Source organism: Neopsephotus bourkii, unplaced genomic scaffold (genome assembly GCF_033783945.1).
Source record: "Neopsephotus bourkii isolate Nb327-2 ecotype Australia unplaced genomic scaffold, CSIRO-AGI_Nbou_v1 NB_1638, whole genome shotgun sequence".
NCBI lineage: Eukaryota > Metazoa > Chordata > Aves > Psittaciformes > Psittacidae > Neopsephotus > Neopsephotus bourkii.
This window is the reverse complement of record NW_026902113.1, coordinates 11431308-11457311: the sequence shown is the minus strand read 5'-3', so window position 1 is coordinate 11457311 and position 26004 is coordinate 11431308. Positions and strand designations below refer to the sequence as shown.

General features: G+C 38.0%; 1 protein-coding gene across 1 annotated transcript; it reads left to right on the top strand.

Annotated features, from left to right (window-relative positions):
- Positions 1 to 950: 950 nt before the first annotated feature.
- On the top strand, positions 951 to 25904 carry LOC133223635 (NEDD4-binding protein 2-like 2). Its single transcript, XM_061374478.1, has 6 exons — positions 951 to 1108; positions 3589 to 4994; positions 13886 to 14010; positions 19213 to 19301; positions 19657 to 19733; positions 23848 to 25904. The coding sequence occupies exons 2-6, from the start codon at positions 3589 to 3591 to the stop codon at positions 24044 to 24046; spliced, it is 1896 nt and encodes a 631-aa protein (XP_061230462.1). The 5' UTR covers positions 951 to 1108; the 3' UTR covers positions 24047 to 25904.
- The last annotated feature ends 100 nt before the right edge of the window (positions 25905 to 26004 follow it).

Here is a 26004-nt window from a genome sequence, read left to right as displayed (position 1 = left end):
TTCTTTTCCTCAACACTTTTTGTTTTTACCATTTCACTGTCTGTTCTCTATCTAAAGCTAGTTATTTTAACATCCCATTGAATTTAAGTCTATTGGCGCTTTACACTCGGTGTACTCCGTTTTTATATATATGTGAGCCTCTATTTAGATAGTCTTGCTGACTAAGCAGTGCCTGGGCACTATGTACACTATCTGGTTCCCCCAGCGATGTTTCTGATGGAACTTCCTTTATCATCTACTGCAGCCTGAGTATTCTGGGGGAATTGTTTGTAGATTTGTCTCTAGTAATTACAACATCTTCCCATATGGCATCTGTATCAGCTGAAGTAGTACCATCAGGGAAAGTGTATTTGATTACCCTCAGTGAGGTTAAAAAGAATGACATTAGAGTATTGTCAGCTGTTAACATGTGGCTTATTTAATTACCTGGGAGAATTCCCAAAATGAAATGCATCTGAGAGAATTACCGGTTACACAACATGAAGCACTTGAGAGCTTTGATCTCCCAATACTACCTTCAAAAAGTCCACTTGTAGCACACTTTTATTCTCTCCAAATGGTTATCTTCTATGTTTCTCGGCAGGAGAGCCGAGAGGCACAGCGGCAATGGGTGCTCCCTGGCGCTTCTGCCCGGTGTCTTCAGCCGCCGAGACTCCATCTTTCCCCAAGAGCAAACCTCCAGATGTCCCAGTACGAAGCTGAGGAATCAAGCTTCGCCGATCAGCGTAGCACAGCGCCAGGCAAACAGCAGCCCCGTCGCTGGGTAATGACGGAAGCGGCTCCTGCCCCCAAAAGGCTGCACGGTGAGACAACCGCTCCCGAAATAGGCTGAAGCAGCCTAAACCTCACTACTCCGACCGGCGACCGCGGAACCTGCGGAAGAATAAACCGCGCAGCCCAGGCAAGGGATGCCGGTACTTGCAGTCTGCCGCCCGCTCAGCCTGGCCGAACTACAAGCCCCATAACAGCCAAGGGCTGCGGGGTGAAGGGTCGCAGGAGGTGGTGCCATCTTGAGGGCAAGGGTCGGCCGGTATTCCCCTCCCCCGGCGTGCCGGGAGTGCGTGGCTCGCCCAGGCGGCGGAAGACGGGCGGGTGGCTTGGCTTTGAGGTTGGTCTCCTCACTCCCATGGGGCTGCGGCCTCTATTCAGCGGGGCCGGGAAGGGGCTTTCCTCCGCCGTTACCACCACTGCTGGGTGGCAGAGAGGGACCGTGGCCGAGCGGGGAAGAGGGCAGTAAGGCTACGGCTGCTCAGGCTATGGGACGTAGCCTGAGGGAAATGTGGGGTGGGGGGGGGGGGGTGGTGCCTTACACTGCTGGGAGGAAGGGTGGGAGAGCGGCTGACACCTACCGAGAGCTGGGACCTGCGGCCGGGGCCCACACACACGGCCGTCAGTCTGCGAGGGATGGCCTCCTTCTGTGAGGGACTCCGGCCTACATACTTTGTCACCCCCGTGCTCGCAAAGATGTGGTCATGCAAGCAAAGCCAGTCTGTTCCCCCCATCTGTAAGTGCTGCCACACATGCCTTCTCCATTTGGAGATTTAGTGTACAGGTGGAGCTTGAGGCCTTTACTGACTTGGTTGAGTCTTCTGGATGTTTGTCAGGTTAATTAAAGTAGTAATTTGGTGTTGCTGGTGAACCACATGTGCCAGCTCAGGTGCACTGCTTACAAATAGTTCCTTACAGAAATGTGACAGATTGTCAGCATTCAAGAGGCAAGGCTGTCACATAGACTGGACTTTTCAGGTACATATTTGGTCAGTCGTCCTCGGCAGTACAGGTGGAGGTGCTTTCACATGCAATTTCACTGTCCCAAAGGGTAGTCAGAGAAAGTCTTTTCAAGATTGTCAGGAAAGGATGTTCCTGTGTGAGACAGAGCAGCATCCTCCCTCATTAGAAATACTGTCATGTGGCAGATGTACACATGCTCTGTTTTCATTCCACATCAGGATATGGGATTTGCACAGGCACCATTCCAGAAGACAGGTGAGGCCATAGAAGCCAATAAAGCAACATTTTTTTTTTTCTTTTTTTTTTCCCCAGTCCTGTTTTTGAGTGGAGGTAGGGTAACCCTTTTTTTGATAGATGTAGAATAGAGTCCATGATTTATATAGTGTCATACTTTCTAATTTTCAAAAAGGAGGAACTGAGAAACTAGATGAATGCATGAAATATATGTATCTTGAGAAGAGGGGAGACTATACGCACAACATTGTTCCACCAGCTCTGAGGAAGAGGGATAGTTGCATGGCCATGTTTTTCCCTCTTCTGACATTAACACTGTCTTCCAAGTAGTGAGGTCAAATGCAAACAGTAAAATCTCCTTGGTCTAGACATTTTGAGACTGAGGATGGCAAGATTCTCTTTCTTTGCATAGTAGGTGAGAATGTGCCTAGAGTAACATCATTTTTGCAAGTAAGCTTAAGATAATAAATGTTACTTAGACCTCTTTGCTTAATACTACATATAGGTGTTTTTCAGATAAAGAGGGAAAAAAAACTTAAAAAAAACCTTAGTTTCTAGTTTCTTGGTCAGAGTGAAAGGCATGAGCTACTTTTTTTTTAAATATATATTTTATTCCTAGAAAGTTGGATTGTGCACAGAAAGTAGAATAAACCCTCTAGTAGGAAAAATACTTTCTTGTTAGGTGCTGCATTTGTATGGGGGGGTGTAATATGCTGAATAAAATACTTGGCACTTGATTCATAATAAAATGACTTGGGTTTTATTACATTCTGTCAAGACCTCTTGAATACAAAGGAAAATCCAAGTAATTCTAATAGATGGCTAATGGCATGATGGTGTGTCACAGTGGTCAGGACCATCTTGCTTTATTTTTAATTGCTCTTGTCTCTGAATCTTTCTGGAACTTCTTGGCTCATACTCAGAATGCAGTCTGTTTGGGGCAGGGATTGGGTTTTAGTGTTTATTTTTAGAAAATGTGCAACAAGTGTTCTTGGTCCCTAACAAATGTCTTTAGTCGTTCTAAACCCAGGCACATTATAACAGACTGCAGATGTAATTTTGAGTCTTACTTGACTAGTACCAAATTATAAATGCCATCCAGTATATGAGTGGTGTTAAATGAATTAGTTGACTTCAGTTTGTTCAGTCACAGGAAATAATCCTTGTAATGGAAGTATTTTCATTATCGTTGGTCATATTAGGAGGGATGTCAGGTATCAGTTTGTGCATTGGAAATTGGCACATGTTTATCTTATAAAAGAGATTTAGAACACTTGATGGGTTAACATAGGTCGGTAGAGAACAAAGGTTGTTGATGTAATTAATTTTTCAAATATTCACATTTAGAAGTTTTTTTGTAAATTATTTAAGGTGTATTATAAAACACGAATGCTGGACTGGTACAGCACTAATGTAGTTATTTACTAAAGATGTTTAATAATGTGGCAGTTTTGCTTAAGCAATACTCCTGGTTGGTGCTTTCTGCTTTTCTTCTGGTTGAGTGCATTTTAGTTGTGACTGTGGAGGGTCTGAGGATGCCTGTCATAGGCCTGAATAACTTCTGCTTTTTTATACATTACTTTTAGAATGTGCATGCTGATTATATGTTATTTGTTTTCTAAGATGCTTCATGCTGAAAGCAGAGTAACTCTCCTGAAGTGTCAGGATGAAATCATTATTGAACCATGTTCTAAAAAAATGAAGTCAACAGAAGAGGCCTATGAGAACCTCTCTGCTGATGATAACCAAGATATTCAGGAAGAAGTGGATACTGAGACAACATCATATGACTCGATAACAGTGTATGCCTCAGATGACCAAGGGCAACATGAAATGCAGAAGCAAGAGAAAATACCTACAGGTGTCATGAGAACACTGAATAAAGTGCTCCCTGAAAATAACCTACTTCATTCGGAAGCTGTGCAGAACGTAAATCTTCAGTTTGCTTCAATAAATGACACTAAAGCTGAAGAAAAAGACCCTTTTGTTACAAATAATGTTGGTGAAGATAATATTAAAAATAGCATTACATCATTCTCAGTAAATAAAAATGCATTGGATGAAGATTTTTTTACAAGCACAGAATTTATTGGACCAATTTACAAGCCTGACAAAAGTAACAAACAGGACAAATCTGGCAGTTGCAATGAAAGCAGTGAGGGAGAGCAGAATGGATTGCATGAAAGCAGAGATAAAAGAAAGGAGGCAAAGAAGACACAGACTATTACTTCTGCTGTATCAGAAATAGATGATGAACTGGACCAGTTCTATAAAGAAATTTACCAGCTGGAAAGTGAAAATATAGATACCAATTTTCAGGAAAAAGAAACTGAAACTTCTCAGGAACAATGTACTCCATATGACTGTAGTCAGATGTCACAGGAGGATTGTCAACGCATGTTGTTGGGCAGCCCACAACCGTATTATGAGAATGGACATGAAGAACAGAGCAGTGAGAAAACAAGCCATGAGCAGCAGTTTGTCATGGAAACAAGTGGCTGGAAAACTGAAAATACCTTTGATAGAGAAGAGGATTCTAAATATTGGAACTACTCAGTGCCTGAATTCAGACCTGCTTGGCAGTCAGCAGAGTCCTTCATAATACCTCAGGGACCTTTTCCTCCTAGATTCAACCAGCATTTTCAGGTTCTTCATTCCCCACCACAAAAAACTGATGTTCTCCCTTCTCAGAATGGTAACCTTTCTTACAAAAATTACTATGGTTACCATGGAAATAGTGATAATAACAGTCATGGTTCATTGCTTGATCAAAGTATCAACGATGCAGGTCATGCTGATACCCATACTACTCAGGTCTTCAGAAATGTAAATGATGACCAGAATGGACTCCAAAATAATGGTTTCTGTGAAACCAGAGGAGAGGGCTGGAAGGATCCAAAAGCTGCCAACACAGGAGGAATGCACAGTTTTTCTTCTTTGCGGTTAACTGAAGAAAGATCTAGCTGTTCACAGAAATTGCTCCTCATCTTAAGAGGCCTGCCTGGTTCAGGGAAAACAACACTTTCTCAGTAAGTAAAGACTTAAATCTTGAGAAGCTTATTCACATAAAAAATTTTAAGAACTAAAAAAAATAAATATGCGGAAGCTCTTGGCAAACTTTGGTATTTGTAGAGTTGGCTATTTAAATGCAGCAATTTTTGCTTCATTTTTAATGAAAAATGTCCATAAGCATTAACTGTATTTGCTTGGGGTTTGGTTTTCTTTAAAGTTTTGATGAACAGGAGCTGGTTTGTGTTGAGTTTAAAATATTCTGTACCCATTAAATCGCATAATCTTTTATTCTGAAACTTTCAGGTGTACTAGTATGTGATGTCTGCTGCTTTTTTTTCCCTGTTTTTAAATTTCTTCATATAAAAAGGTCTTCCATCAAATGTAACAGCATTAATTTCACTGAACCAGAATTACTCTTTTATGCTCGTTCAGAAATCTTCAAAGATCATTAGAAGAATTTTGCTACTCTGAAAATACTTAATTTGTTTTCAGTGTGTTGATGAAACTGATCATAATCTCATTGCCTTTCTTTTTCATACTGTGGTCTATCAGCTTCTCTGGTTCTTTGTGAACAACACGCATGGAAGGTATTATTTTCCCTTAAAAATACACTGTTGAAGTCTGATTAGGTTAAAAGCAGGTACCACTTCCAACTTGGATTTTCACTGTTGTTTGTTGTTTTTTTTAGTTGAAAAAACATTTAAGGTGCCATAGAGCACAGACAGTGAGTGCTATACGATACCATACTTACTGATAGAGCTTCATCCAGTAATTTTAACTATAATATCGTCTAGTTACTGGCTGCTCTGGTTTGCAAATGTACATTTTTAAAGCTGTGTGTCTTGTGGGTATTATTGATCATGAAATGGTCAAGTTCAAGATCTTCAGCACAGTGAGAAGAGCATGCAGCAAGCACACTACCCTGGACTTCAAGAGAGCAGACTTTGGCCTCTTCAGGAACCTGCTTAGTAAGGTTCCATGGGATATAGCCCTAGAGGGCCCAAGACTGTTGGTTGATATTCAAGGATCACTGACTACAATCTCAGGAGTGTTGCGTCCCAACTAGAAGGAAGTGCAGCAGGAGGGCCAGGGGGCCTTGAATTGATAAGGAGCAGCTGAGGAAACTTTGAGGGGAAAAAAGAGGCTTATAAAAGGTGGAAGCAAGGACAGGTGGCCTGGGAAGAATACAGGAATGTTGTTCAGGAAGCTAGGGACCAGATCAGGGAAGCAAAGGACCAGTTAGAATTAAACTTGGCTAGGGGTGATAAGGGTAACAAGAGGGGATTGTATGTAGCGAATGGAAGACAGACTAGGGACAGTGTGGGCCCTCTCCAGAAGCTATCGGAAGAATGGCTGCCCTGGACTTGGCGAAGGCTAAGGTTCTTAATGACTTCTTTGCCTCAGTTTTCACTGGCAAAGGCTCTGACCACACCACCCAAGTCTTGGAAGGATACGCAAGGACTGTGAGAATGAAGACCCTAGGCCCACTGTAGGAGAGGATCTGGTTCAAGACCAACTTAAGAACAAGTCCGTGGACCTGATAAAATCCATCTGCGGGTCCTGAAGGAGCTGGCGAATGAAGTCGTTAAACCACTGTCCATGATATTTGAAAAATCATGGCAGTCAGGTGAAGTTCCCGATGACTGGAAAAAGGGAAATATAACCCCCATTTTAAAGAAGGGGAAAATGGATGACCCGGGGAATTACAGACCAGTCAGTCTCACTTCTGTGCCTGGCAAAATCTTGGAGCAGATTCTCCTGGAAGGCATGCTAAGGCACATGAAAAACAACAAGGTGCTTGGTGACAGCCAGCATGGCTTCACTAAGGGGAAATCCTGCCTGACCAATTTGGTGGCCTTCTATGATGGGGCTACAGAACTGATGGACAGCGGTAGAGCAGTTGACATCATCTACCTGGACTTGTGCAAAGCATTTGACACTGTCCTGCACGACATCCTTGTCTCTAAATCGGAGAGACATCAATTTGATGGATGGACCACTCAGTGTATAAAGAACTGGCTGGATGGCAGCACAGAAAGATTTGTGGTCAATGGCTCAGTGTCCGGCTGGAGACCAATAACGATAGGTGTCCCTCAGGGATCCATGTTGGGACCAGTCTTGTTCAGCATCTTTGTTGGTGACATGGACACTGGGATTGAGTGTGCGCTCAGCAAGTTTGCCGATGACACCAAGCTGTGTGGTTCAGTTGATAGGCTGGAGGGAAGGAATGCCATCCAGAGGGACCTTGATACGCTTGTGAGGTGGGCTGGTGCCAACCTTATGAAGTTTAACCATGCCAGTTGCAATGTCCTATACCTGGGTCAGAGTAATCCCAGGCACAGCTACAGGTTGGGCAGAGAAGAGATTCAGAGCAGCCCTGCAGAGAAGGACTTGGGGGTGTTGGTCGATAAGAAAATGAACATGAGCTGGCTTCAGTGTGCCCTTGCAGTCCAGGAAGCCAACCGTATCCTGGACTGTATCAAAAGGAGTGTGACCAGCAGGTCGAGGGAGGTGATCCTGCCCCTCTGCTCTCATGAGACCTCACTTGTAGTACTGTGTGCAGTTCTGGTGTCCTCAACATAAAAAGGACATGGAAGTGTTGGAACAAGTCCATAGGAGGGCCACGAGGATGATCAGGGGACTGGAGCACCTGCTGTGTAAAGACAGGCTGAGAAAGCTGGGGCTGTTCAGCCTGGAGAAGAAAAAGCTGTATGGAGACCTCTCAGGAGCCTTCCAGTCTCTGAAGGGGCCAGTACGATGCTGGGGATGGACTCTTCATTAGGGACTGTAGTGATAGGAAAATTATTATTACAGAAATTATGATACTTAATGTAATGATATAAAATAATCTGTTTTCCATGTTTAGTGTGCTGAATTCTCTCTGAATCTTTCTCCAAATATATTACTTGTATTTTCTGAAAGATTCTAACCATCTTCAGATTTTAAGAACACATATTAATGCTTTTTCATCTCTCGCTAGTGAGATAAATTACTAATTTTATTTAACAGATGGGAAAGTGGGACTATGAGATCAAGGTCAAGAATAATCACCAAATTTAGGTGTGGAATTCGAGCTGCGTGGGACTTGATTTTCAGTGTATTCCATTATATGCAGTTTTGTTTATTCAGTGCTTGGCTGCAGTTGTTAATTGCAATGAAATCATTTCTCAGCATCTTAGGTACCTTCTGGGGGGAATTGCGGAATTAACGGCTTCCTACTGGGAAAATGTAAGTATTAATAAGTCTTCTTCTTAATAACATTGAGAATGTTTTTCTGTTTAACATCATAGAACTCTGCAGTGTAGAGTAGGACAACAAATAGTCTTCTAAAGTTATGTTAGTACCCAAGATATCTTGGCAGGCTTGGCATCTTTAGTACCTGCAGACAAACATCTACTGCTTATGCTACCAAAATAGCTGTTAAAGAAAAGCAGGAAATTGACATAAGCTGTGTGGATCAGTACTAGAATGGAATAAGATGCATCTTGCAAGCAGGTTTCCCAAGTATGAAATGACAGCAGAGCAGTAGTAGGACCCAGGAATTTTTAATTCCTGTCTGCATGTGGTGAAAGTAAGGGCTTGTCCTTCTGCTCCCAGACTTGAGCCATGTCTGTACTGAATCTTCCACTAAGGAACAGTGTTTTGTTTCAGCTCTTCCATCACAGCTGCTTGGAATCACAGGCATGTTTTTTGGAAGAGGCTTGTGGAATTCAGTTGGTCCTTCGTTCTGCTTGGAGCAGGTCTGTCACCATCACTGGATAAGATCAGCCATGTCTTTGTCTAGCCTGATCTTGGAAAATCCCGCAAGTATGTAGACACCACAGTCTCTGCAAGCTTTTCTGGGGCAGTACTCTCCTCCTACTAAGGAAGTTCTTCCTAATCTCCAGACTGAAATTCTCAAGACATAATCTGTGTGTGTTCTCCTGTGTTAATAACATGGGCTGTTACCTCGTAGAGTGTGGCTCCTCATCTTTGAAGCTTTCCTTCAGGTGCAGGTATGGGCTTATTTACTGTAATAGGCCAATTATCAGATGGTTTTTTACTGTCTTCACTGCCAGACTAAACAAGCCCAGATGATATTAACTTCTCTGTAAGGCTGTGTGCCCATAACCTTGACAGGTATCTGTTCAGTCCTTTAATGGTTTTCAGCATGTCTTTTGAACAGGGAAGCCCCAGACTGGATGCAGTATTTTGGAACTGACCACATGCGAGCCAGGTAGAGTGTGGATGATACCTTCCATTGATCTACTGGCCACATTTTCTCTAATAAAACCCAGTGTGTAGTTTGCTCTAGATAAAGAGCACACCAGTCGCTCATCTCCAGTTTGATGTCCACTGTAATACACAAATCCTTTTCAGCAGGGCTGCTCAAGCAGTCGCTTTCCCTCCTGTACCAATGCTTAGGTTTCTTTTTCACCAGTTTCAGAGCTTTGCTCCTTTCCTTGTTGAGCTTCATGATGTTTGCTTAGTACTCAAGTTTCTCAGTGGCCTTCTGGATGGAAGTGCTACTGTTAGGTACGTAGGACATCACTACAAATTTGATGTCATCTGCAAGTTCTTTTCCTCATCATCCAGGTTAAAGATGAAGATAATGAAAAAGTCCTGCTGTCATCCCTTGCTGTACTCTGCTTGTTACTGAATGGGAGATGATAGGAAGTCTTGATAATTTCAAACTGTTATAGTCATCACTGTTCTCATCTACAAAGGCAGTTGTTTCATCAGAGAGTGCATTTCAGTCAATAAAGAATGATTTGTCTGTTGTAAAACCCACATTGTCTCTTCCTGATTACCTTAATTTCCTTCAAATGTTGGAAATAGATTCAGAGAGGATGCAGTCCATTGACTTTCCAGAACTGACATTAGGTGAGGCCTTTAGTTCCTTAGGTCCTTGTCTTTACTTACCCTAAGTATGATCATAACATTAATGGTTTTCTGGTCACTGGGGAGCTCCTCTCATCAGCTTATTTCCTGAATTCACCTGGTCTAGATAATCACAGCTCTGAGTTCCTCTCTATCCATCAGCTTCCAGTTTTTTTTCCCTGTTCCTATCCAACCATGGCTTTTGATCTGTGCTTACTAGGTCCACATCTGCTCCTAAATTCTAAGGTGATTTCTCAGTTCCTTCTCCATCCCCTTTCTTCACAGATTCATCTTGTCCCTGTTTCAGCAGCTGGTGGGATCTCCTTCTCATCTTTGTTGTACCATTTTCTTCCCTGCACTTCACTCTTTGACATGTCCCTGTTTGTTAGCTCTGCTGCCAGCACCAAGTTTCTAGTTCCAGTATTTATGCCACTATGCTTCCCATGTCCTTTCTATTTTAGGCCAGTTTTGTTCCTTCTCTTGCCATCTTAAGATTGTGTTGGGAAAAAAAAATACATTGTTAGAATTAATGCAGTATTGGTACTGAATCAGCTTCCTGCCGCTGCCAGAATGCTCTGTTTGGGAATGGGTTTACTGCAGTGAGAATCTTTCTATTTTCTGTTTTACTTTGTACAAAAATTAGTGCTTTATTTTCTATGCACACGTCATTTCAAAGTTCTACAGCTTGGGCAGATTTACCAAAAAAAATCTTGCAGGAAAAGCAAACATGCGTACTTTGTAAAATTTTACTTCTTCAATCCTAAACTTCTCAGAGAAAAGCTTGGAATAATGAAACATGATAAAAATGCTGTATTTCTCCTTTGATTTGGAAGTAATTGACTATTGTCTAAAATAATTTGGCCAGATAGATACTCAGCAATGATATCTTTAGCCCAAGTGACAAAAGTTTGCTACAATTAGATGATAATATGATCTTCAATGCTGGAAAAAGTTACAAGAAAACAGACTTGGGATTTTTAGAGTATTTTGCTACTGAACTTGACAGCCATTTCAGTTTTCCATTCTTCCATAAATATCTGAACATGAATTTGAATAAAAAGGGGCTTAATGAAGTTGAAAGGACAAATATTGGTGTCATTTAAGAAGTACATTTTGAATTAAATCCATTGTCAGGAATATATAAAGAGTCATCTGTATCTGAGACCATTTTCCTGAGTGCTCTATCTTCTGAACAGAAAAGTTGAAAAGTTGGTATTTATAGCTGAATGTAGAAACAACTGTGTGATGTATTTCTTTGAACAGTGTTATAAGTCATGTTTTTAAAGTAGCTTTTACATAGCTTAGTAATGCTATAAATTTTAGAATATTTAGTTGTTGGCTTTTTCTTTCATCATCTGTGATACTTAGCTATTTTAAATAGGTGAATTATTAGGTTGAGAGATCCTTGTTATCAGATAACCTGTCGAAGTAGGCTAACTAGGATTCAGGTTGGGAGACCATTTTAGTTTTGAAATAAAATTAAGGCAGGATTTGTGTGCGTGTGCACATGTATGCACTGGAAAAATGTGTGTCAGTTTTCTGACTATTAAATATGAGTAATTTGGTTTCAAGTTGAGTTCTGTATATTGGACTAATATGCTTATTAGATCAGACAGCATGTCTCAAAAAGGTAGGTGGGATGCTTTAATTTTCCTATCTGCTTTTATTTCACTGTTCTACTGTGTTCAAAGGTAGGTGTTCAACTGCAGGGAATATTTAGGGTGAAGAAGCTGGATTGCAGCAGTTGTATAATTCTGCTGCTCATTTCAGGCATGTGCACGTATTGATGCTGACTAATCTGTAATGTGATTCTCATTAGAAGTGTATGTATGTTCTTTTCTTCACTGCTCAAAAGTGGAATATCATTTTTTTGTGGGTTTAGGTAGTAACAACACTTTCTTTGCATAGATGTGCTTCCTGTTGTTTCTGCTTCATAGTTAATGAACCTTAGATACGTTTTATTTCCAAAACCATGTTAGATGTGTGTGAAGTATTCCAAATGACATTGACAAGTGTGTGTTTTAAATTTTGCAAGTTTAATTACTACGAATTCTGAAAGGGATAATTGTCAGGCTTTTAAAATGTTATGTTTTATGATTTCGCAATTTAGATACAGGCTGTAATCATTGCTGTAATACTTGAAGCTCCAGTTCATAAAATCATTCCTTTGTGGTAGCTTGTATGTTGTGTATAGGGTAAGGATTCTGTTACTCTGTCTTCTTTGGTAGTCACTTTGCCTTCACAAATTCTGTAGTTTTAGGATTATTCTTACAAACATAGTTTACTGTATTAAATCTGTTGTATCAGTAATATAGGTTCATAAATGAATTGTGGTGTATTCTGAACTTTGGGGAATAATAACAAAATATCTCAAGAATAAATTATGTTGATGGCTTACAGGATTCCCTAACTCTTGTCATTGTTTCTTTATTGCTGCTAATGATATTTGGAAGGTAGAATAGATTTGAGTAAGTGAATTATTCTCCAGAAGACTGAGCAAACAGAGTCAGTTCCTAGAAATAAAAATGAATGCCCTATTAGTCCCATTAGTTTTGATTCATCAGTTCGTATATATATTCCTGCGGAAGCCTGATGATTGGATTCTCAGGAGCTGCAGGGCTGTGTCTGTGTACTCATCTAGGAGAAGAATCCTAGTTACTATTTGCTATCTCTTTTATTAAGGTAGATGATCCTTACTATTCCAAATGTGTGTACACAAAAAGTGGATGTGGAAGATGGATCCAGTTTTTTAGCATTATTCCTTGCAAATGTAGCATATTTTAAATAAGAAAATTGAACCATGTGTGAAATCATGTCCAAGTAACTTAATGAACATGAATTACTGTTAAATACTTCATATCAGAGAGGAACAGATATGAAAAATGCTGCTGTATGTGGTATATGCTTTACTGGTGCCATTTTATCTACTTGGAACAAAATTAGGCTTTGAATCCTTCTGTGCTCTCATAAACCAGCGTAATACACCATTAATAAAGACATAGGCTCTAACAAAAGTCATTATTGTTCAGTGTCCAAAAGAAGTAGGCATATTTTTGGTACATTACGCTCTGTGTTCTGAAATAGCATTACTGTTTGCCCTAAGGTAACCTTAATACTCAGGGAAAGGGAGAAGTAGCAAGAAGTCAAAACCAGCTTATATGCAGCCTTGATCATGTTACTTGACAGTTGCATCATTAGTAGTTTCTTCTGGTCCTCAGTAATCTGAATTTTGTTGTTACAGATTTCTGTATTTTAAAAGCAAAAATAACCAACAACATAGTCATGGGACAATAAATGCGTAGGAACGTAAGTCAATGTGTAGTACACTATCACAGTCATTAAACTATCATCCATAACAGATCTGTTAGTGGCAGGTGGCAGAACACAGGAAATTCCTTGTGTAGGAATTAAACTTAAGTAGGTCTCCTGCAGATACATACTTGGTAGCTTCAAACTAACATACATTTCTTCCCTTACATTATTTGGGATTTGGCCAGTTCTTTTCTGTTCCTGCCACCTAAGCGATTGTGCAATCCCATATAGTTCTGGTACAATTTGAGTTTTGTAGGCTTTGGGTATACTGCCCATTTCTGAGCTGAAATAGTTGCCTGAATTTCCATAGGACAGTGATATCTTGCTGTAGCAATGGGCTTACGAATACTCTGTGGTGCTGACTGCTTTGTATTTTCAGATTTAAATTTACTGTCAAAACCAAAAAATAATCAAGGAGGTTTTGTAATCACACTTATTCAGACTTATTATGTAGGTCAGACTTGAAACAGAATTGTACTTTTGTCTCAGTTTTACAAGGTTTTCCCTTAACCCCTAATTTCCAAGGACTTTCTGAAAATAAAAGTTAACATTTGGCAGGATGAGGGTTGTTTATTGGGATGGATTAATGTGGATTTGATTATTGTGTGCCACCTCAACCCTAAAAATTAAGTGGTTTTGAGAAACTATTCTGTGAGGTTTTCTTGACATGGGTCTATCTTCATCTATCTGAAAAATAGAAGTTAAAAGTATTTTTGTGTTTTCCTTTGTTTAACAGTATTCTGCTTGGTCAAAGTCAAGATGGCATTGTGTTCAGCACTGATGATTATTTTCGTCAACAAGATGGATATACATATAATGCTGCTCAGCTTGGTGATGCCCATAACTGGAACCAGAAGAGAGGTTTGAATGCATAGAAGGAATCCTATTAAATTATGCTTATATGTAGAAGATAGAAGTGTAGCATAATGTGCATGTGTGTTAACAGTCTGTATGAAAAGGATATACCTGTATATATATTAGTATAGGGTATATAGATGTATATATTTAAAGTATTCCTTATATTTTAATTAATGTGTGTATATGCATATACATTAAATTTTTAATTTATAGAAGGCTTACAGTTAAAATTAGAAATTGTCTTTTCTTTCTGTTATGACCTGCTGATTTGTTACATTTGATATTAGTATCTTTTGAACCTTTTAAATTCTGCCAACAGCAGAGTATCCTTTTTTTTTTTTTCCAGTATCTTTCCTAATCTGAGCTTCATCCAAAATTTATGGAAAAATTTTTCTGAGGAAGATTTTAGTTCAGTTGTGTAGATTAACAGTTTTAATAGTAATTTTTCTTAATACCTAGCAGTGTCCAAAGGTTGGGTTTAATTGATAAGGAAGTAAATAATTGGGGTAGGAAGAGTAGCAGACAGAATCTTGGCCTCTGTGTAGCAGTTCTTCAAGAATCTCAATCTGTTTGGTCTGCTTCAAGGAGCTGACAAACTGAACAACTCCATTGTCTGTGCATACAGATTATTGTCGGTGCTGCATTTCCTCAAGCAGAAGCTTCCTTTCTGTCTAAAGGACTACTTCTTTGCATCAAAAGATATGGAGAGCCAAGGGGAAAAAATTTTCTCCCCTTTCCTCCCCTTCTCATCCTAATGCAAAATTGATGATACATCAGGGAACATTTCTGTATGAACAGTGGAGGAAATTTTAGAGCAGTCATTAGAATATCAGTTATAAAGAGCACATCTGAGGGTGTAGTGCAGCAATAATAAATAGATTGAAGTTCCCAGTAGGAGCCTAAGGAGCAGAAGAGTCGATAAGGTAGCAGTTTACAGGTGAGAGGGCTCAACAATTATAAGACTACTGGACAGTTCTCACTTGATAATGGTTTCTGGCTGTTTCTGATTTGATATTAAGACTTCTCTATTTCTGTACGAGTTACACAGTGGTTTTGATAACCAGAACAGTATGTAATTTAGTTATTCAGTGATTCTGATAGCAAGAACAAGAGCAGCTGTGCCATGCTGTATAGAACACGCCCTCTGAAACATTCACGTGAATAACTTTGGGTTGAAGTTACAGTCAATTCTGCCTCTTGCTTTGACTAGGTAGAGCTCTCTGACTTGAAGTACTTAAGAAGGTCTTGGTTTCATTTGTGTGTGGATTTTTGAAATACATGAAATGTGAACTGCTGGGGAGTGGTAATCCTGATAGTTGGGATTCTGAAGGATAGGTCTAAATTAAAGTTTCATAAAGATCGTATCAGCTACATGAGATACACATATGTATATATATTTCTTTTTAAATTCAAGTGACAACATATTTAGCTAGAGCTTCAGAATCATGTCAGAGTTATGGAAAAAGCAAAAATTTACTTTCTTCACAAATGAAAAAATTACTCAAAGTTATCTTCCCACACACCCCATTTTTGGGGAGGGAATGAATCTATGATACAGTAAATATGAGGGGAAAAAAACAGTTGCAAGTCAGACCTATTAGGAAAAAAAAATAGATGAACAGAATTGCAAACTCTCAAATATTAATAAGATAGTGAATTACATACCCTTAATACTTAAAACACATCCACATTTAATGTGAAGGTTGTAGGGTTAAGTGCACAAACATTAGGTAATCTTAGAATTAGTTTGCCACTGTGATTTCAGTTGTCAGTCAGTGACACTCTTCAGGGATTTAGGCCCTTTACATTCACTGCTGTGGCTTTTCTAAATGTTTCCAATTTTAGTTCATCCTGGTGCTTCTACTGGAACTTTTGGCTGTCTTTGATATGTTTTTAACATTGTTGCGTTGATGGGGCAAGTTGGGTTTATCTGCTTTTTTAAACTCTTTGGTTTGGTTTTGTCAGTGGTAGTAAAATTAATTAATAGCTTTTTACTTTTAAACAAAGCTTTATGTAAGGTGCTACATCAGCACACTTAGCACTTAGATCCAAAGTTAAAACAAAATGGTAGAATATGTAAGTGGGCTATAGCTGTAATATAATCTCACTTCACAGGCTTTTGCAGATTAATGATGGTCCCATTATCTTCATTGCAGAATTGGCTATTTTCTTGCTATCTTTATGAATCTTTCTGAATTGCATATTTCAGGATTTCCCCCTTGTTTCTGTCACCCTACTAGCTTTCTTTTCTAGATTTGGGTTTCAGAAATATCATTTGTGCCATGTTAATATATTTTTCGGTTTTTAATAGCTTTTTCCATCAATTCTTAGTGTTCTCTTGGAACATACTTTATCTTTGCTTTTTTCCTCCCTTCCGTCTACAAAGCTACTTTCCAGCCTGTTCATTTAACTTAATTTCTTCCCATTGTATGGATTGATTTCCATCAAGATAAATCCCTACTTCTCTCCAATAACTTAGGGCTTTTCTTCCTTCAGATCCCTGCTTCATTCAGTGAACAGATTGAGCAGTGTTCACTAAATGGGCAGGTATTCAACATACGTGTTTTTTTAATCTTCCTACTCATTGTGGATTTTGCTTTTCATTTAATGCATACTATTTTAACTTTGTTTAATGGAACATTATTCATTCTCCTGGAAACTTTCTTTGTATGAGTTTTATTTTAGTCCTTTGAGTTTCAGATATTTCAGTTCTTTCATCTAGTTCATCCATCTTAACTTTCCTGTGAACACTAGTGGTATTACATTCTGAATTTTTTATTGGCAAGCTAAGGCACAGTTGCTAAAAACATCTTGCTGTTTAAGATACCAGATTTAGCAATTCAGATATTTCCTTCACGATATCTAGTAATAATTAAACATCATATTCAGAATGTAGTTTCACTGTCTTCCGATTCATATGAATTCATATCACTTCTGTAAATGATACCTGGAACTTTTTTAATTGGGCAGCAAGAAAATGAAGATCATGCAACATATTGGCACTTGGAAAGCGCTGGGATGATGTTCAGAAACATTCATTGAATTATGATCTTTCTTTGTTGGCAGTCATCCCGACTTACTCATTTATGTCACATTTATTAAAAGAAAAACGAATTGTAGAAGAATGTTTGGGTCATGCTGATGGTGTGATGCATACCCCCCATTCAACTACAGAACAAATCCATCATGTGCTGAAAGAGCTGGGAGTACATGGGAGGGAATAGTGCCCAAAATGAGTATCTAAGGACAGTATGGTAATATGTATGCCCTATAATTACTACACACCCAACCTTAATTCAGGTATTTCCTGAGGTTCAGAGTCTTGAGTTTTAGTTTGCAACCATAATGTGAGTACTGAATCCTTGTTCTTTTTCTGCAAAAATTTTGAAATGTGAAATTCTTGCTGTGTTTGTGGGTCACATTGGTAGTACTACTTAGAACTAAGTTGGTTTTTGGTGGGTTTGGGGATTTTTTTTTTTGAGTTTTTTTCCTTGGCTTCAATGTCTAGCATCAGAGCAATTGGGTGTTTTAAATTTTTATGGAATTTGTCTTCATAATTCTTCTGTGAAATAGATAAGGAATTATAGTTATGGTTTTGCTGATTAACTGAGGCACAAAGAAGCCGAGGAATAGACTTTATAAAAGCCTGACTTCTGAATAGTTGTAGGTTGAGGAATCTTCTTTGTAAGTTTGATACCCCAATACAAGTTGGATATCTGCTTCTCCATCTCGCTTAGTTTCACGCTGCAAAAAGAACCTAATTTACTGATCCATGCACAGAGTAGTTCTTTTCTAAAGATGTAGAAGTTGTGTCCCTTTTGGCAAGTAATGGCAGAGGTCTTCCTTTCAGAATAAAAAGGTGAAGGAAGTAAAACTATGAAAATTGAAGTAGTCCATTTGTCCCAAAAGTAGGATACTTAAGTACTGTCTCTTGGCAGGTACTCTCCTCTGTAGGAGGTCCTCTAAACTTCTGGTAAGAAGAGCTAAACTGCTGTCCAGGTTTGTATAAAATGGAGGTGGATATCAAGCTGATAAGGGTATAGAACTTGAGTTTTTCAATTTTTTGAACAAGTCTTCTGTGAATGATTATGTAGAAGCTGAATGTCATCATCATGCTCTCTATAGACGTGCCCCAAAAAGCTGGTTGTGCAATGTAGGGTTTTTTGGGGACAAATCCTAGTAATGTGAGTTAGGAGTCCTCTGGGAATGCTTTCCAGACTGTGTAAGGAGTTTAGAAGAATGTTTGATCTCAAGATCAGAGTTAGGTTTAGGCATTAGAGAGATATTTAACTGATTTATCAAGACTAAAGCAGTCTTGGTCTTAGGAAGAAATACCACCTTAGGCATCAGGTTAACATTAAAATGTTTTCTGTGCTGTGGAGCTGATGAATCTCAGGTAGCCAGCACATTTGCATATTTTGTCTCCTATGGCTCTCCAACCGTTCTCACCTCTGCACTGGAAGCTCTAGGACAGTTCTGCTGAGTAAGAAGCAGTAATATCTTTCTAGTCCAAAGTTAAAAGCATGCTGGTGTGTAAGTGTCCTGCCAAACAAACTGCACGGTGGCTGTGCTTGATCTGTCTTTCCATCAGTAAAGATGCTAATTTGGATGTGCCTTTTTATCAGTTGCTCTTTTCTAGAACTTGGAAGCAGCGTGTTATTCCTGAGGCTTTTTCCCTCTTTTGGATTTGCTAGAAACTGGCCAGTGAGTTCAAACATTATTGAGGAGACAGCATGACTGTAATTATTTTTTTTTAATGGATCTTGAAAATATTTCAGATATGTGATGCCTTTCTGTGAAAGTCACCTATTTCTTAGCAGTCTGTTGGAGAAGGACTGCAATACCTAACCACAGGTCTCAGTTATGAATGCACCATGTGTTATCCAGCAGTGCTGGTAAAGCTGGAACCAGGATACGGTATCCTGCTGGGATCTCTATACTCAGCAAAACTTTGAGCAGTTTCATTGTGTTACTTTGACTTCTATACTTCCCATTTACCCCTTTGCATCAGTTCAGCACCACCTGCTTATGATCTTCTTGCTTCTAGTTCTTTCCATTCTTGTCTCTGCCTTTCAGTGCTTTTATTCCTTCTCTTAGAACAGTCAGACTAGATTAGTGCAAAAAACATCTGGAACTGTTTACTTACATTTACCATTCATTAAAGTTACATAGTTGTTTATTAACTTGCACTATTTTCCATTGCAGCAAAGCAAGCGATGGAGCAGGGAAAATCTCCAGTTATAATAGACAACACTAATACTCAAGCCTGGGAAATGAAGCCATACGTGGAAGTGGTAGGTTTTATTGTATGGTTTTAACATCTGTGACAAGTTTTCACACTTACCTTCATATGTATAAGTTGGTGTGTTTTGTCCAGATACGTTTTCCTTAGTCAAGTTTCTAAAAATAGACAGCTTATTGATATGATCAGTAATTGGTATGGCTATACTTCAGACCAGTGTAAAGATTGACTTTACCTAATCTGTTTAGCTTGGAATGAATGTTAAGACAGGTGGGGGGTAAGTGAAATTTAGCATGCTGCCACCGCAGCGTTAACTACATCTGTTTATTATATTGGCCTTTAAAGCTTTTGTTACATTTTATATAATCATGATACACATATCATGAATTTTTCTTTGCTTGCTGCAGGCTCTAGAAAAGGGATACAGAGTGGAGTTCCATGAGCCAGATACTTGGTGGAAGTTTGATCCTGAAGAATTAGAAAAGTAAGGTTTATATTACAAAAATTGTTGTAGTTACATATCAAGATAGAAAGGCAGATAAATATGCACATATATATAATACTTTGTATTTTATTCAGTATCTTATGCTTTTTAAATACTCACCTACTAGTATAAAATTTATTTTATTTAAATACACATTTTGAGATGTATCTGTACATGAAAATATTATGGATAAACAGACAAATAAGTAGAGGTCTTGTTGGCCCAAAAAGTCAATATTCAAATTTTTTTGGACATGAGTAGAAAAATGATTCCTGCTATTATAATCAATAATTATTCTTAGAAATTTGTTGCTACGAAGCACTGATGGCAAGAAATAGGTAGAAGACAAAAAGAAATTACACCTTTTGGAAGGAGTGTAAAGGTTAAAAAGAAAGCTCATATTTTAGATTATTTTATTGCAAGATTTTGTGAAATTGTCCCCAGTCTTCAGAATACCTGACTTAAAGTACTGTTGGACACAGGTCACTGGACTTGTGAGTTGTGAGAGTTCCTGAGAAGCTGCTTAGTATTCCTGGTTAATGTCTCATCTCCGATATATCTGCTTGAGAAATATATGAGGTATCAAACCAACTTAGGGAAATTACATTGTTTGGAATGTAGTACCTTCATGGTTTATCGCAAAGTTCTCTTACTGATTGTTATTTTATATGCTTCCAGCTGACATGGCTTGTAGGTGTTTCGGATTTGTAAAGTAGCCCCTACAGTGCACGAAGTATTTGTGTATAATAGTTACATTACTGAATTATACTTCCTGTTTATAAATATTGTAAAGTTTCACCTTTTGCTCCTAAGCTACCAGTAGCTTATTTTTAGAGAGGAAGTCCTCTGTCTACAGGATGGATTCTAGTAAATTCATCTAATTCTGGGTGCAGCACAGCCAAGCTGTCTTGGTCATCAGATGTTTTTAAGATGTTCAGTGTGAGATATCCATTGCATGGGAGAGACTAATTTTCCAGGAAAATTGGTGTTTTCACATGGTCTTAACAGGTAACAGGATAAACATGAAGTAGTGTTACCATTGAATTTTATTGTAAAGTAAAGTTTGTCTTTTCTAAAACCAAAGGAAACAGCTTGAACTGTGAAGGACTGCCACCAGTTCCTATGAGCTTCCTAGAAACGTTTCAGAAGCTCTAGTTGCTTTAAATACTTGAATAGAGGCCAATTGTCTGGAAACTTTATTTTCTGAGAGTTTAGGAAAGGTGGTGATGAGAGCTTTCATTTGTTTGGGGAGAAGGCCCAATTTCTAAGGTTTGGGGTTTTTTGTATGTCGTTTCTCACCTCTTCTCTCTTCCCCATGTTTGCATGTTTAGGAAATAGGTGACAATAGGGTTGATACTGTAGTTTTGGGATTCCCCTTATGAATTTTAAGCTAAACATTTTGTGCAGTGCCTGGGCAAACACTGTGCTAATAATGAATTTGGATAATTTAATTAGTTGTCTGCATTCATATATTCGAATTCTAAACAGGATCACTTAAGATTCTGTTTCTGGTAGTTGGAATGAAAAATACCCTACCTCCTACTTTAATTAGCAAAAAGACTTTTCTTATATTTTAGATACAGTCTTCTGATTTGCTTTTAGTGGTGCTGCCTAGAATGTTTGTAACTTTTATCAAGTGATTTGTCTATATTCTAGAAGTCAGGTGCATTTCTAGATACTTCTTGTTAGGGTTGTTTCTGCCACTGCTTAGTGTGTTTGAGAAATCTGTGGAAAGGCTCTCTAGGTCATTACTGTGTGAATTCTTGATGTCAAGAACGTGATACATTTTTTTAGCATGAACTAGGTATCAGTATCTTATTCTTCAGTGTGCCTGTGAGGTAGATTATCTTTAGAGTCACTCATGAGTGATTTTGCTTTTAGTTTAGTTTTGTGAACGGAACTTCTGTAAAAATATTTTGACTCCACAGACATGACTTGCATTAGTGCTCAAAACTTCTTTATACGTTTTTATAAAGGATTTTGTACTTTGATCCCATCTTTAGGAAATCTTCAAAACTGCAGGAGAGAACTAATGAGTGTCAAAATCACTGGTATAAGAGAGGGGTTTTAAAATTTTATTAAGTGTTTAATTGGTGTTGGATGAAAGAAATCCCTTGTGTCATGTTTATGTCTTTCTGAGTAGCTGGTCAGTTGGGGACTAGAACTTTTCTAAAAAACATACCATACATTTGATTCAAGGTTTTAGGGACTAAAAAACCTGTGTATAATCTGTATGTGGGGTGGATGTTGTTTTAATTGTAAAGTTACCTGCTATGTAACTTCACACAGAAGTGAAATGCAAACACGTTTAATCTAATCCTTTCTCCTTCATACGATCATAAAACTGCAAGTTGGTACTGACTTCAATAAACTTGTGCTGATTCTTTTAAATAGTCATTTCTATGCAAGATTACTTTGCCAGTGAATTGGTATGCAAGATTTTTCTAGGGTAGAAGGATTTAACAGTGACAGAACTTTGCTTTTATCAATAGATTGTGTTCCTCCAAGCAAAAGCAGCTTCCAAAACGTAACTAACTCTTAGGAGCTTTTGCTGGTACATCTGATTGGTTAAGGATAGATGGCTTTATGCTCTTTCAGCATACCCAAGCCTCCAAAGCGTGAGTGAAGACATGCCTGAGGGGAAGATCCCAGTATTAAGTGACACTATGCAGCAGATTTGTTTAATTTTTAAAATTAATTTCTCTGCTTGATGTGATTTTGCTTTCACTGATTTTACTATCCTGCTTGTTCTTTAAGGAAAAGTACTTGCTCATTCATGAAGTGTTTATACATACGTCCAGTTGTGGATGAGTGGGAGCTTTATGCCTAGAGCAGTTGAGCTGTAATCTTTTTCTAGGAGCACTAAGATATGGAAAACATTGAGCAACTCTATGCTTCCACCACATGACATGAAAGGACTTGGACTTACGCTTGGTTGGTTGGCTGGTTTTGTTTGGTTTTGAGGGTTTTGTGGTTTGTTTTTTTTTCTGTCATGAGAGTCAAGTGCTTTATAGAATCTCTATTCCTAGGAGATTGGCTTTTTTCTCTACTATTAACCTTTTTTGTATCTCTGAAGAAGGTCAAAACTGTTAAGAGTTTGTTAACTGATAAGTTCAACATGCTGCTGCCCCTGGATGACACTCTAGTATCTGATGTTGTCTTAGGGAAGAGTGTCTGAGAGAAGAACTCTAGGTCTTTTTCTTCCCAGAAACTCACAGGAGGTTGGAGGAGGAGGAGAGGAGAGGGGGAAGAAAGGAGGGAATCACTCTATTTCTGTGTATTCTCTTTCCAGTGTAGCCTGGTTCCAGTATTGATTTCTCCCCTACAAAACTAAGCAGGTTGGTAAGGAGGCCCAAGCTTTCTCTGTCCCCAGCAGAAAGAACAAAGATGCAGGCTTATATTCACTATTGGTATGACTTGGAAATAATTCAGCTTGGACAGGGTTTCATAGTAATAAGAATGTATTGGGTTAAAATAAATGCTTGTCTACTTTATCAAAACTTTTTTTATTTTTATATCTGTTCTGTTAGATTCAGTTCTGTTACAGTGCTGGCAATTCTGTGACTGTGTGCATGACACTCGTGACTTTCTTTAATGGCAGAGACTGAAATTTTCTGCTAACATGGACCTTAAGATCCTATTCCTTAAATACTAAGGAGATGGATACATTCTAATGTAATGTCTAATGCCTCAGGTTCTTAATAGGCTAAGCTCTCACTGAAGTAGCTAGTTTGAACATTGCCTTCACAAGTATTGATCTATAGTATTTTCCATCCCTCTACTCGCATAGCTAGTATATCATGTAAAACCTGATGAATAAATAGAAAACAAGGTCTTTCTAGGTTTATTTAGGTACATACTCCTAGAGAATAACATCACATTTCTGTATGAAGAATGACTGTAGTTTTTTCTATTATTTAACATATGCAGTAGTGAATTGTTAAAATAAAACTTTAACACAAATTGAATACTGAATGAAGGTACAGTGTAATAAAAGTGAAGTTTCAAATACGAAAAGCAGAAAGAAATAATGTGAAAGAATTTATTTATTTTTCTTAAAGAATGTAGACATATAAACATACCAAACAATTTATTTAAATTTTTATTTTTGTAGGAGGAATAAACATGGGGTCACTCGTGAGAAGATTGCTCAGATGTTGGAACGATATGAATATCAAATATCCATACCTATTGTCATGAATTCAGTGGTACCTCCCCACAAAAACACTCAAAGGCCACCTCTGCAACGAAGACATAGGTGGGGAGGCAATAGAGACTTACGGAATTCTTTCAGTATTTCCAGTAACCGATAACAGTTGCAGTCAGTTAATAAAAATCTGTTACTTGCCCTTCTAAAACACATCATCACCTCCAGTAAAGCAGTGGATCTTCTATGTTTTAAATAGGCCTCTTTCAAGACTATTTTCATCTGGAGGTTGCTCCTTTAATGGACTTGTGTGTAAATAAAATTGTACATTTAATGGTGGGGTTTTTTAAACTATATTTATTACAGTTGTAATAACTTTGATTTTGGTAAAATAATTTAATACAGTATGACATATAGCAGTCTTCCTTCATAAACCGAAGACAATGATGTTGTCATACGTAAAGTAACTGTTGAGCAGTGTTTTTGAAGAGGTCATATTGGAGATCTTCTTTTAAAAGATAAATAAAGCCCCAGAAGAGGAGGTGATTTACATAATAACCAATTTTAATGATTGTCATTTAGTCTTCTTTTAGGAGATGTTTTTTAAAAACAGTTTTGTCCTGGAGTGTTCTTTTGTTCTCTTTTGCATGTATTACCAATCGGCGTAATTTTGGCATGTATTTTCTCTTCGGTTGTGGTATTTAGTTTGGGTTTTTTTTGTCTTAGAAGCTCATCTGGCAACTGAAGCAGTATTTGCCAATACAGTATTCACCAGCCTTAAACTGTACAAACTGAACTACTTTTTTATTTGTTCTCAGCGGTAGTTTATAAACTGTGATGGTAGTTGCACACCAGCTTCTTCGTGCTGACTAAAACTCTCTAAATTTTATCACTGAACACCCAAAATTTCACAGCTATGTTTTTCTAAGTCAAATCGTTTTATTTATAATAAAAATGAAATATTAAAGCAGTAGGCTGTCAAGTCCAAGTCCACAGTTGCGATGCATCAATTCAATATAAATAGTGCATATAATTCTGTAAAACCAGTTATGTTCCCAGTTTCGGCATAGCCGATGTAATCTGATCAGCACATAACAAAGAATAAGCCAGCATGGAGATAGACTAATTTACTTCCCTTTTTCTCTTAAAATAACTTTGCTTGCTTTCTAACAGCCTGTTGTATTAATAAATCATTTTTCTCCTCTATGTTGTTTTAGTAGTTCAGTGCAACAGTTTTATTATTTTCATGCTTGTAGGATTTTATGCACATGAGCATTATTACTACCCTGCTACCTGAAATAACCTAACATTTGATTTCCTTATACACTGAGTAAATCCTGAATAGGAGCATTTGTCAAGAACACGAGTATGTAGTAAAAGAATTTTCATGGTTTTCTATCGCTAATTTGGTGTAATAGTAATCAGAATTTTGAAAATTCCAAAGCCAGCATAATGTCTTTTACTTACAGACAATTTTTCAACAGGCCCTATAACTTACATCATCTTTAAAGCCTGAATACCATGAAAGTTGAAAGTCCAGGTATATAATGAAATATTTTTTTTATACCTATTGTGCAAATTAATTTTGTGCAACTTGATGTATATCTGCAATAATTTTCAGAAACACTTCTGCTGACTATAAAAGTTGAAGTGTGCAGTTTCACATTTTGGGAATTGTTTTAATTACTTGCAAAATTATTTAAAATACTTCAGTAGTGGATGGATTGTTAATATATCAAATTATGTCTGTATGTAAAAAAAGCTTTCCTGCTATATCGCTTGTCTTCCCTCGTTCTCTGTTGTTCATACCAGTTACTTCACTGTATTTTAGTTTTCGTGGTTATCTCTTTCCATGTCTCAGAAGAGTCACAGTAATCATTGTAAATGATCAGTAGTACTTTAATTATCCGAAAGTTTTCCGTTTGAACATGCAAGCATATTTCAAGTGGAAGATAAAAAGGTTTTAGAAAGACTCATTTTATTTACTCTATATTACCTTAAGCCATAATAAAGTGATAAAATTTCTTGCTGCTTTTTGTAATACTCACAATGTGTTAAGGTATGACAAAAAAGAGCAGATTATTGAAAGCTGATGTTATGATATCTGTTGGTATCTTCCATCTT

Coding starts and splice junctions, on each gene's coding strand:
- LOC133223635 (XM_061374478.1), top strand. CDS start 3,589: ATGCTTCATGCTGAAAGCAGAGTAACTCTCCTGAAGTGTCAGGATGAA. Junction 4,995..13,885: donor GGGAAAACAACACTTTCTCA/GTAAGTAAAGAC, acceptor TTTGTTTAACAG/TATTCTGCTTGGTCAAAGTC. Junction 19,734..23,847: donor GATCCTGAAGAATTAGAAAA/GTAAGGTTTATA, acceptor TTATTTTTGTAG/GAGGAATAAACATGGGGTCA.